The 13,528-nt window shown below is 48.5% G+C and overlaps 1 protein-coding gene across 1 annotated transcript in view; it reads right to left on the bottom strand.

The window, feature by feature from the left end:
• Window positions 1-11,062, bottom strand: part of RYBP (RING1 and YY1 binding protein) — a gene marked incomplete at its 5' end in the record, with an annotated part of 41,657 nt that extends 30,595 nt beyond the window's left edge. The window contains 2 exons of the mRNA XM_082004724.1: window positions 10,000-10,125; window positions 11,031-11,062. Of these exons, the coding sequence (XP_081860850.1) occupies window positions 10,000-10,125; window positions 11,031-11,062 (158 nt within the window). The remainder of the gene's footprint in view (window positions 1-9,999; window positions 10,126-11,030) is intronic.
• Between the last annotated feature and the right edge of the window lie 2,466 nt (window positions 11,063-13,528).

Raw genomic sequence — 13,528 nt, 5'->3', positions numbered from 1 at the left:
TGGACGCTGAGATACTGCTTATGCAAGGCTTGCAGCCCTGTACCCTGTAACAGGAGCGCTCCTGCCCACCCCAGGGAAAGCCCATGCTCATTCCCAATGGGACCACCTCCGCCGAGCGGCAAGAGCCCTGAAAGGAGCAAAGCAGCCATGGAGGAACAGCCTTGCAGGTTCACTCGTCCTCCCTGGGTGAAGCCAGAGGATGCCCACCACCCGGAGCACACCAAGCTACCTTGAAGCTAACCTGAAGCATCCCTGCTGCCGCACAGCAGCGCACCACCCAGCCGTCCCTCGGACAAGCCACCCTCCATGGCTGCCGCCTGCTTCACCTTTCACTTTGACAGAAACTCAGCGCCATCAGACACCATTAGAGTAACTTCTACAACCCACTGGCTTTACTTTCAACACTTCGCTTCCAATTAAGATACATAGTCCTTTGAATCCCATGCTGGCACTGGGCAGCTGCCAATCTTTCCAGACACAAGTCAAGCTACTTGTGTCTAAAACCACAAAAATGCACATAATTTGCCCAAAATAATTCATTATTTTTATGTCAAGCAGTTTTAGGTGATACAGGTTTACAAATGGCTAATACCATGCTGAATTGGAAACATTTCCTAGAACTTATTACCAGAGCTTCCTCGCCGTGCTAGCACTACAGAGAAAAGCCTCCCCTTCTGCTGCTACTGATGTGCTCTACCCTGTATCCCCAGGAGACAAATGACTGCGCCGGCTGATTGACTCCATCACAGGGCCATCATCCATCAATGTATTACCTCTCTTATTGAAATCTCATCTCAGGAAGAGAAAGTGCTCAGTACCACTTCTGAAAAAAACAGTGAAAGCACTTGCAGAATAACAGCTCCAAGATACATAATTAGAGCCAAATGTTTCAGCAGAAACACACCTTTCCAACAACCTGAACATATATGCAAGCTTTGTCCAACCAGGACAAGCAAGATTTATGTCCTTCTACTAATCTAGATGATTGGGTGTTTTTTTTTTTTTAACAAAGGAATGAAACATCTACCATAGACATAAACCTCTTGATCAAAAGAATGGCAACTCAAGGATATTTAGCTAGCTGATTTGCTAACGGGTGAATTCCAGCCTCTTTTACAGAGGCTCAAATCTCACCAAGATCATACTATCCCCATTGACACCTGCAAATAGAAGTGAAAAGACAAATCCTTCCATGTATTTATTTAGTACATAGATAACAAAAAAAATTTAAAAGGGAGTAATCCTATTCAATTAAGCACTACCCCTATAATTTAAAAAACGCTGCACATTAGGGACCAGGGTGCGGGAGGTAACCCACACTCAACACTCATCGAGCAGTGTTCTGGTCAACTTTGCAACATCACTGAAGCCACCAAATCCTAGGACTTCTACATCCTCTGTCCACCTCCCAGGTTCAGCTGTGTTAAATTGCACATGAATTACCCAGATACAGTTCCACACACACAAAAATAATTTAGTTCAGGAAAAATATTTCAGATTATAATCAGGTCTCACACCTGCCTACTCAACAATATAAATCTGAAGAAGGCAGCTTTATCTCAGGCAAGGTATTTTGTCTCACTTAGCACCTCTGCATGTTACAAGCAATCCATCATAACTCTGAAATCCCAAAGAACAATCTGCTTGAGAAAACACATCTAAACATTTATTTCTTGTTTGCCCCTAAAGAGAATCCAAAACTGACTTGTTTTGCTTCCATTTTATTTAAAGACAACCAATCTGAGGAGATCCTCAAACTAAAGTTTCTAGAACTCCTGAACATATTCCTATGCAAGTTGTAAATATAGTTTCTGGAAGTTTGCACCTCCACATAGCAACTGACGTAAAGCATACACTGTGCTTACTTAAATATGGAACATTTCAGCTCTTGGCAAACTGCCATAAAATGTATGCTTCAAAAGTCTATCAGTCAGAAGGTTAAAATCAATTTGACTATTACAAGACTTCTGCTTCTGTGGTAAAGAACATAATTACAAGTTTTTAGTATTTTGATCCCTGTAGCATAGGGGCTTACCTCACAATCCCAGGCCAGTGTCAAGTAAGACCACATACAATTCAAAATCAAGTGTCCCGGCTTCAGGATCTGGCTTTTAACTTTCAGCAACACAGGCAGCACTTCAATAATATTTTTTGCCAGTTAGTTTTATCTATGAAGGAGTTGAGATTCACCTGACTGATGATACCAAGTTACTGAACAGTGAAACAAAACCCACCAGGCCAGCAAGGAGAAGTGATGCTTGTCCCCCTCGTTTATATTTGAGCCAGTCAGAATTAAAATCTTTCCAATGTTTAACAGGCAGTGAATTTGTTGATGTACCAATTAGCACTCTGCTATAAAGAATACACTCCTAATTAACAGCTGGCTTATGGGAAGAGGGATGTTAAGGATTTGGTCATACCTCCAGATGTACCAAAGAAGTGTGGAAAGAGCTCTGGTTGATGTAAAGAAAATCTGTCTGCACAATGAGACAATCAATGTATTTAGTATGTGTCAGCCGTAAAAGGAACTTACATAAATGTAATGGAGACATTTCCGCATTATTTCTGTTCTATCGTGTAATCCAGGACATCTGCTTAGAGCAGCAAGTACAGGTTGCACAGTATTTGTGGTCTGCTTTTTTTGCTGCGTCCTTAATAAACATGAAGTAGATAATTTGCCCTTACCTGTCTGAAACACGCACACTTTAAATAAAGCCTCACAAACCCTCCTGTAAGACCCCTTCCATCTAGAAACGCCCAGATTTCTCCTTTTACTTTATGAAGGAGGCTAGTGCAAAGAGAGGTAAAAAGTACAGCTGCAAGACATAGCCACAGAAAGAATCTGTCTGAGTCTTATTTCAGGTCAGAGTTACGTATTACGGAACTCCAGCACACCTTGCGAGTGACCTACATTGCGGGACTGAAACCCACTAACCTACAGAACCACCTGAAATCCTGCAAAATAGGTCAGTGGTTTTCGTTGTAAGCAGAATTACGCAGACAAGGAGAGATGCACGAAGGACAAGCAGAGCGCATCCTTCGCCCAACACAGGAGCGTGCTGCAAACAGTTCTCTCTCGCCCTGCTACCATATTCCGGCACACCGGCAGGACTTCCCAAAAGTACCATGAACTTCTGTGTTTCTCACCAAGGGACCATGGAAGGACCTGTCTGCTCGCTCAAGCCCAACAGAGCAGGAAGAAAAGGAGCAGCACCGCAGCGAGGAATGGTAAGCCTACCAACAGCAAAGCTGTTTAATCCACGTTGCGAACACAAAGCGCATCTTGCAGTAGCCAGAGTGCAAGTAACACCTGATTCACAAGCAGCAGCAAACTAGCCTGGAGTTACAGCTGAGGTGTCCAAGCTAGAGCACAGAAGCTGGATGTGGCCAGCCAAAATAATCCATCCAGCCCACGGCACATTACCTTCCAACATTCATCCCTCACTGGTCTTGAGCCCCGCAGCACTACGAGCTGCCGGGGAACACTAACAGGCAGCACAGGACAGCAAGCCAAGATCCCGCAGGAGCTGGGGGTGGCCACAGGGAACGACGCTTCGCACCCACCACCTCCCTCCTCTCGGCAATTCCGCCGGTCAACACTGCACAAACACTTCTCTATTTCCAGTTCACACAAGGTTCCACTTATTAGATGAGCCCACACTAGGGTGCAAATACATACGCCAGTCATGCAAATGCAGCAGCCCCTCCACAACCAGCTGACGGGAACATGAAACAACAGGGCAATTAAGAAAGGCACGCAGAGAAAGTTGCTCCGCATTCCTCTGCCTACCAGTTCCCCACGAGGACCTGCCGAGAGCCAGGGCCAGTATCCCAGTGGACACAACGTCTGTTTACGGCAATAAAGAAAGTTCCATGCCCTCTCCTCCTACACGCACATACATACTTTGATTTAGGTTCCCAACTCCCAAAAAAGCACTCTGTGGAGAAAGGGAAAAATGAGTAATATCCATGCTGCATATTATCAGTGATAGATTAACATGCTCAGTGTTGCCATTTATCAATTTGATCTTTACACAGTCTCCAACAGAAATCAGCAAGAGATCTTTAAACCTTGCTATACACAATCATTTAACTCAAACGGGTAATCCACATGAACACCATAACACACCTTACCCACACTAAAGATTTTACTATGTTATTTAACATAAAGACACCCCCCACCCAATAAAAAAGCACCACAAGAAGTATAGCTATTACTCCTTAATAGGATTCCACCCAAGTGGTAGAAGCAAAGTGAGTCACAGCAGCCACCACAGCACCTACAGTGCTTGTCACCTACAGCATTTCGGGCACCCAAACTTGGCAACCATAGCGAAGGGGGTATTGCCAATGTGCTGCACGTCAATACTGAGGACCTTCCCTGCTGAGAATGATTTCCCAGAGGTGCTGAGACCCAAGAGAAATCCTGGGGTGACAGTAATGAGATCATTAATGCCAGAGCCAAACACTAGCAAAGAGCAAATCAGGACACAACGCTTACTTCTTTCAGCCGAAGTACAAGACACAGATCTTACGCCAGTGTTACGCTTGCACCAGGATGACAGATAATAGCTGATCTGAAGCTGAACAGCTTCATCTGCTCAGATGAAGTCTCACAGAGTAACTCTATGCTACTTAAAAAAAATAAGCGTAGCATGAATCTGTACCTGTGGTCAGTTTACAATGGATCAATACTTCAAGTCACGTGGCTGAGGCACCTGGGGTCCAGCAAGACGAGTCATGAAGTCAAACTTGGTGTACTGTCAAACCACATCTCCACAATCTGGGGCTTGCTGCGAACCATCAGCACTATCTGCTTTGTAAAATGCTACGTTTGCAAAGCGCTCCTCCTGTCCTTAGCTCCCATGCCCTGGTGGGTTTGCCAGACCTAGCAAAAGTACTCCTCACCTACAAACTCATAAAATAACAGTTAATTACTTTTAGACAGTGCTAGCAAGCAAGGCATGAGACAACAGAGCTCTCAAGAACTCTCTGCACATGGGCAAACGTTTTGCAAACAGGTATGGTGCATTCCGGTGCTCAGAACTACCAAGACAGACTTACGCTGCTCCCATCCATTACCAACAAAGGAGTCCCCAAGGTGACACATCCTGAAGATCTGGGTGGCCCCATGGAGCAGACCAGGGTACAGACCACGGTACAGACTAGGCTGGTACAGACCACGATTCGCTCCACCTCATCCAACTGCCATGTAACGTCAGTGATCAATGGGAAAAGTAGGGATGATTTAACCATCGATCTAAATGGCCAATTAGTAAACCAAATATTCCAGAGTAAAGGCACCAATGGCTCTTCCACAACAGCTTTTTCCATAAGAGTCACATACTCCATTTTTATAGAAAATAACCCACTCAAAGGCCAGTTATGATACTACATAAAACCGACCTCCATGCAGGTGAAAGCTATTTAACTCGAAAGAACTGAATGAAACCACTTTGCTTCCAACCTACACCACAGCTACACACAAAGCAAGCATGTTTAGAAGAACCGTCCTGCAAATACATAGCAAATAAGCAGGGCACATATTAGTCGCACAGAGGTCTGGATCATGAGCCTGACTCCTCATTCCAGGAATAGCAGGACTATCTAGTGTCTATTCTGGTCAGCCCAGCTTGGATGCAGAACAAGAGAATACTTTTCAATGGTGACATGGACAGTAGTTTATGTCCTTCAAGGTGTTAGCTTAGATCCTGCAAACATGCAAAGGAATTTTCTGGAGATCTGAAGGGAAACAAAAGTCAGCAGCTGAGACACCTGTTCCACACAAGAGAAAATTAATTTTAAAATTATGATGAAGAGCTTCAGCTTGGCCTCCCCTCAAAAATAAGGACGGCAAAAGAATGAAGCACTACTGACATACACTCCCTGAGCACTCCACAATGAAATGTATGTTCAAATCACTTGATGCAAACTCCAAACCATGCACTTTAGGCATACAGGTATTAGGAACAAATATAACAAAAATGCTATTAAGTGCATGCCTTGCAGAGGACATACGCTCTACAACTTGTTAATTGTGTACTAAAAAGTCACATTCTTTTGCCAACTTGCACATCAGACACGGAGTTGTTGCCCTCACATCTTCCACTGACTTTGTTTAGTGCATTTCTCTGTAATCAAGGCACATTCATGATCAAGAATGTGAAGTTTGGACAAGGAAAGCACTTGCCCTAAAGTTCGAGAAAAATTAAAATTGGAGAATCTCCACATTGCACCACTTGCCTATTTATCCAAAAGGAAAACTTCAGAAAACAGTAACTACCTCTGTGAAATCAGAGGGAGGGGGAAATGTTCTCCATCACAATTTTGTCTGAAAGCAATCCCATGCAGAAACACTCTGTGCCTGGGAGGAGAGAGGAAGCTACAAGAGGTTAACAGGAACACAACATACTGTTGTGTTGGACGGGGCTCTGAGCAACCTGATCTAGTTGAAGATGTCCCTGCTCATTGCAGGGCGGTTGGACTACATGACTGCTAAAGGTCTTATCCAACCCAAAGATTCTATGATTTTAGGATATGTAAACCGTCAGAGAACCAAAGAGGAGGAAGAGCAAGAATACCATTGAGAAAAACAAATGGAAACAGGGAGCCATTGCCCACCCTCAAACAAGAACACACAGCTCCCCATAGCGGGAAATATGAGGCCAAATTCTGCCCTCGCACTCCTAGCAAATCCAAAGTAAACTTTCCTTACGTATCTGAAGTAGTAATGGATATTGGAAGGGAACACATGTCCGTGGAGCAAACATCCCAGCAAAAGTTTTAGTTCAAGCCTTCTCCTGTGCACAGGAGCTGGTGGGGCTACACCAGAGCAAACTACCAGAAGAGCCACAGGACACAAGTGGAAGTGGTGGCCAGCACCAGTTCCCTGCACCATTACACCAATACAAAAACCTCTGGGAAAGAAAAAAAGTATTGTACACCCTGGCAAACACATTACCATTGCTCACTCCCAAGCTAGCCAGTTAAATCATTGTCTCGTCCAACTGAACATTGTGTCGAACATAGCTCACACCTTTGCCATGATCCTCACAGAAGGAAAACCTTAGAAAAACTCAACATACTTGCCTAAATAGAGTGCAATAAAGTTTAACCATGAAAAGCAAGAATAAAGTTGAGAAAGGAAGTCAGTGACATACTTGAGTACTGGGTTTGTTACAGTAAGTACTACAGGTTTAACGCAATCTTTGCATGAAAACTCTCCATTCTCTTGAGATGGATTTGACCTCTCATTTTTATTTAAAAGTGCAACTGAAATATTTATAAACGGCCCCTTGAAAAAGCATTCAGGTGCAATTTAACTGTTTAGCATCTATAGTGATTTTGACTTGGCACGTCAACTCTAAAACACACTGTGTTTGAAGCTCCCTTTATGAGATTCTAGAGAAAGTGAGTAGTTGGATTTGAGAAAAGTAAGACTTCCAACTGCTGCCAGTCACCCCTCCCAGACACCAACAGATTATATCGAGGCTGAAAAAATATACACGTGGTAAGAATTAGCTAACATCCTAACTAGTTCTCAAATCAGAGAATATTTATCAACCAAAGTAAATTCTACAGCAAAGAACTGGCTTCAAAGTTGGGGGGTGTGGGGGGGGAGAGTATGTCATACCAGATATTAATAAAAAAACTGGGCATACTGTAATTGCACACAATAATTTGATGAAAACCAGTTGCCTCACCATATCTGTGATGCCTGTCTTTCTACTGAGTTTTTTAAGAAGCAAGTTTGATAAATTTCCGGTAAGTGTTATTGAAGTAAGCCTTAATGAAGCAAGGCAGTTTTAAATGTGGAAAAGTGTCATCAACTTGTCAAATTGCAACTTAAAAGTCAAGCTCATCAGACACCTTATGATTGATAATTTATTACTTGAAATACAACTTGTTAAGTATCTTTACATCAGTCATTTATTTAAAAAATTCTGAAGAATTTCCCCGGCATTGACTTGTACATCACATACTGTAACACTCAAAGCAACACCACAACAAAGAACTCTGACCTCCCAGGTCTTCTCAGCATACGATGCTCACTCACAACATTCAATCACTCCTGCTTTCGGTTATATTTATTCATAAATTATATAAATATGCAAGAAGACATGATGGTCCATTGAGTATTTTAAATACTTTCTCAAATTCTACAAACAAAAGCAATTTAAAAAGCAGCAAAAATGAATAGAAAGCTGATGAATTAAATGAATTAAAATTAGAAGCCATTCATAAGGGTCCATTAAAAGCTAAACAGAAGTACAATGTTCTAGACATGAGGATCACATCTGCAAGTAAGGCTCCAGTTCTTAACCCGAAATCATCAACTGCTATCCCTCTTAAGGGCCCTTTAAAAGACAAAACATCCTACTACATCAACAAACAGTTTGAAAATTATCATTTAAAAAAAAAAGTAAGGGCATGTGAGAGAAAGCTGCTGCTCTCAAAATGAACATCAGCATGGTGGCCAAATGAAAACAATTGAGTCTGATACAAGATACAACCCATATGGACTCCTACATCTCATTAAGGCTCTCCTCCCACAAACACCCATGCACATGCTTGAGTGATGCCGTGAGAACTTGCAGTGACGACAAGGCTGCGCACTGTAGTAGCACAGTTAAATAGCAGCCGACTGCAGGATCAGCGTGTTTCACCTGAGCCAAGAGGGAAGCCAAGGAAACAGAACCCACAGAAATCAAGCGTGCTGTGAAGGTTTAGTTACATGACACAACAGGATTTAACAAAATGAGTGAAGAAATCAGCTGTAGCATACAGAACACTCCTGTCCTGAAAGCTTGACCTTACTCAATGCTAAAACAATTTTAAATAGCGTAGTTCTAAGTTCAACACCTCTGTAAATTTTGTAAAAGGCGTAGGGATACTTGTAACCGACGTGCATCATAAAACACAAAGTGCAGTACTACAGCACTCTGCTGCTGTAACTCAAGAGTTTCAACGGCCCAAAAGCATCCTCCCTATTAAAAATGTAGGCAACTTCACATTGTTTAAAGCACAGCGTGAACAATAACCAACCAAACACGCTTTCACCTCCTCTGTCAACCAAGTCAAGACAGCCAAGTCATGCAAACAGCCTGCTGATGAGAGCATCTCGATACACCGCTTCACCCAAAGGAGGAAAATTATGTCTTTCACAATGGAAATCTTACAGACTACTTCCTCGGCAGAGCAGAGCAACGGGAACTCACATTTGCAATGTACAATATGAACAAAATCAGAAGTCAACATGGTAGAACAAATCAGAAAAAGCAGAGCACCACACACCTGTTTTAGTGCAAACTGGTATTTCCAGGACAAACCTTCCAAACCCGTTAACTGTGCGAGTGCAAGGGGGGGGGGGGGGAGGAGGAGAGATTAAATTAACTACTGTATGTCAGCTTCACCATCTCGTAAAGACTTCCAGTTACTGAGCGCAAGGCAATCAGAGAGACCTGACAGCTAAAGCTTCCAGAAATCCGCACCATTCCCACACTGAGCACAAAGCCGATTCCTTTCAGATGACAACAGACACCAAGAGATCAACATCTCAGGAAGGGAGTTGTTCTCCTGGCATCTTTAGTTTCAGCTGTTTCCCTTCTCGCTCTCTAATCCTCAATCATTTCTACTCCTGTAGAAAGCACAGGTATATCTCCACCCAAAACACAGAAAACCACCTGCCGCAAACCACAGTCTGAATGTTTCTGGATGCCTGCAGATCTCCAAGAGGTCCTTCGTACATCAGCAACAAAAAAGCACAGAACAACAAAAAGACTCAGGTTGATGCCACATCCACAAAACATGTCTTCCAGCTCTAATTAAGCGCTTGAAAGAGAATTTTTAAAATCCACAAGCTTTTGAACAGGGACAGAAGGGACTGCATGGGGGGAAGGGGGGGTGCAACCAGCTGAAATCCGGGCAACAGCGAGAAAAATCAACAAGTCTGCGCAGCCCAGCGCGGAGCGAAAGCCGTGCTGAAAGGTGCGGACGTACCTTGTGGAGGTGCCTTTCCTGACATCGCAGATACTGCATTTGAAGGCTTCGGCGCTGTTCCTGAAGGTGCACACGCTACAATCCCAAAAGCCTTCGTCGGCTGCAGGTTTGGCTTGCCTTTTCGGCCTTGAGGAGGGGGAGGGAGAGGGGAAGCGTGTGTGTGTACGTGTGTGTTTGGGGAGGAGGAGAGAGGCGGCGGGAGGAGGAGGGAGAGGAGGAGGAGGAGAGAAAGAAAACACACACATGAGAAACCATGTTACACAGCCCCGAGACCCCGCGCCCGCTCCCCCCCGCGCCCGGGAACAGCCAACAAATACCTCCCAGGGCCGGCGCCCGGAGAGGTGCGGTGCGGCGCCGCGCTCCGCCCCCGGCCCCGCGCCGCGGGAGGGCCCCGCCGGGCCGGGCCAGGCCGGGCCGGGCCGAGCCCAGCCGGGCCGGGCGCGTCCCCCGGCGCCCCCCGCGCCGCGGCGAGGGCCGCCCCCCTCCCGCGGAAGGGAGGGTGGGAGGGAGAGTTTGAAGGCTGGGAGGCGCGTTCCCTCCTCCACCTTGTTAAACCTCCCTTTGTCTGGGAGCAGCGAGTGCGCGGAGCGGGAGTGCGAGTGAGCGGAGCCGCCATGGCTGCTCTCACACCAGACCAGCCCTGGCACCGGCGGCAGGCAGGGAGACACCGGCACTCCTCCTCCTGCCCTTCCACGCTCCCTCCATCTTAGGAGCCTCCCTCCCCGCCCGCGGCACACACCCCCACCCTCCCCCCCCGCGTACCTGGCGGGGCGGCGAAGGCACGCCGCCCCCCTCCCCGCGCGCTCCCTCCATCTTAGGAGCCCCTCGGCGCCGCGCCCCCCCCCTTCCCCGCGGCGGAGCACACGCACGCAGCTGCCAACCAGGGGCCTACCCACCGCCATCCCCTCCCGCCGCGCCAGCGCCGCGCCGGGCCCGCCGCCGCCGCCGGGGCAGGGGCGGCCCCCGCGGCGCTCCCTCCATCTTAGGTGCCTCTCGCCGCCCGCCCCCGCGCCCCCCGCGCCCCCGCTCACCTGGTCGGGCTCTTCTTGTCGCCCATGACCATGGATCGGGGCCGCCCCTGCCCTGCGCACAAAGAAAGAGGCGAGGGGGAGGGGAGGGGGACGGGGCTGCCTCCGTCCAGCAGGCTCCGGCTGCTCCTCACCCCCGCGCCGCCGCTCCTGCCGCTGCCAGGCTCCGCTCCAGACTAGCAGCGCAGCGCAGCCCGGCGCCCTCCCTTCTCCTCCTCCTCCCTCCTCTCCCTCCCCGCGCCGCGCCGCTCCGGCGGGCGGAGCTCGCCGCCGCGCCGCGGCCAATGGGGGCGGCCCCGCCGCCAGCCCCGGCGGGGAGCAGAGCGGGGAGCGCCCCCCGCACCGCGCCGCCTCCCTGGCGGGTCCCGCCCCCGCCCCGCCACGGCCCCGGCCGGGAGCCCCCTCGGGCCGCCCCCCTCCCCGCAGCGGCGCGGGCGCTGCCCCCCGCACAGGGACCCCGCCGCGGCGGGAGGGCGGGCACACTCCTCCCGGCCGGCGGTGGCGGGTGGCCCCTTCCTTTCCCGCCCCTTCCCCCTCGGAGGGCTCGTCGCCTGCCCGTCCCCGCGGGACCGCGGCTGAGGCCGGCGGCTTCCCCCGCCGCCGCCGGGGCCTGCTGCGGGCGGGAGCCCGTGCTGGGAGAGAGGGGTCGTGCGGCCCCGTCCTGCCCGCGGGGCGGGAGCGGGCGGCGGGCGAGCAGCAGGTACCGGCGACAGTCAGCGGGGGACGGGGTAGGCCCGCTCCGTGAGGGGAAGGGCGGCCACAGCCCGCCTCTGCGGGGAGAAAACTGCTCCGTGCCCGGCCCTGGGGCACGGGCTCCCTGTGCCCTCGTGCCCTCACGGGTGCCTTGGCTGCTGCCTTCACCAATTCCCTTTCTCCTTGGGTCAGGTCACTAGCCTGGAGAGAGCCGAAGCCGTTTCGATAGCGCTGCCGTAGTCTTCCAGAAATGCCCTCACCGATCCCTCGGTGACCTATCAACTGCACTGAAAGCACAAGCTGTGGTTCTGCAGAACTCACGAGGTGGCAAAAAGTGGCACTTCCCAAAAAGCAGCAGTACTGCCCCAAGTTCGGCCTTGCTCCTTCGAGCCTGTGGAAACGCTGGCGTGGTGGGCAAGGTGCCGAGGACGGGCCCTTGCCATCTTTGCAGGCCGCATTTCAGGCGGGGATGGTGCCTCAGCAGTGGCTGCAGGAGGAGAAGGGGGATATAAACTGGTGGGGAACGACAAGGGTAATGAGCGATGAATAAAGACAAAAGTTGGTTAGACCCCTCCTAGCTGCATGAGCACAAGCCTTGCAAGGCAGACATTTTTTCACCATGCTTTCCCAATTTCTCAGTGGCGACTAAGCCAAGCTAACCGCTCCTGCCAGTGAAGGGCAAAATTCATCCTCAGCCAAGAAACAGCGTGGACAGCAGGGATGTCTGTGGGGCTGTGCCCAGGGAACAGGGCTGCAGGGTGAGGGTGAAGACAGTCTGAAGAAAATTAACCTAGGGAAGAAGGTTAACCTATGGAAGAAAAAAAAATAAAGAAAATTGCTACTTAAAAAGCAAACCAATGTAAGTGGCTTAAGGCAGGATATGCTCCTACCATGACAGGAGGAAAGCATAACCGTGTCCTGCGCTTAAAGCTTAGCTGCTCTGGCCTCACTCACAAGCCACAGAGGGTTTTTCCCGTCCACCGATGCCCATCGTAACAGTCAAAGCATGCTGACAGAGTCACCTCTCGTATTGAATAGCTGCATGTAACCCGCTCACCCTGCCTGGCACCCCCAGCTCCACACAGGTAATTTAACCCTTGCTGGCACCTCCACCAACCGCTTTAACTGCGATTTGTACAGATGAAGACTTACAATGACTTTTTTCTACGACACACAAGTTCCCAAACAATACAGCGAGAAGCAAACATACTCCAAGGGCAGAGTTAAGGTTGCACAATTATCACATGTAGGAAGTGTCATTTTCCCATTGCATCTGCTGTTTTCCAAACGTTTTTGCTCTTTTAGATTACAGCAGTAACGTTTGCTTGGGGAATGTGTGTGGGAACAGTAACTCAGCAGTGCTCACGGGGTCTGGTAAGCGCAGAGTCCTGGTGTGCAATCGCTACCAGGACTTCATGGCAATGATGTTTATGGGGACAACAAGAGCACCGTACTTGGGGACAAGGTCAGTGGAGAACCTGAGAAGTAGCACAGAAAGGCACAAAGCACTGAAATTTTGACTCTGGAGGAGATCTGGGCATGGCTTGACTCCCATTTTCTGCCGCAGCTGTTTCCCTTAGCTCCCTGCTACCATGTTAAACAGAGCAACAGCCACCACGGGCGTGGAGTACGTTATTGTGGAAACACCAAGGACCTATAGCCCATTTTTAGAAATCAGTTTATCACCTCAAAAAAGTTTCAGTGTTGCTGTTTTCTTTTCATAGCAAAAGTTGTTTTCTTTCCAAAAACCTACTATATCCTTTATTATCAATTCCCCTGGAAACCTTCCTTCCTTAGCAAATAACACT

Source organism: Phaethon aethereus (assembly GCF_964289735.1).
Source record: "Phaethon aethereus genome assembly, chromosome: 11".
In the NCBI taxonomy this organism is placed as follows: domain Eukaryota; kingdom Metazoa; phylum Chordata; class Aves; order Phaethontiformes; family Phaethontidae; genus Phaethon; species Phaethon aethereus.
Note: the sequence above shows the minus strand (reverse complement) of the source record. Positions and strands in the feature narration are given on the sequence as shown.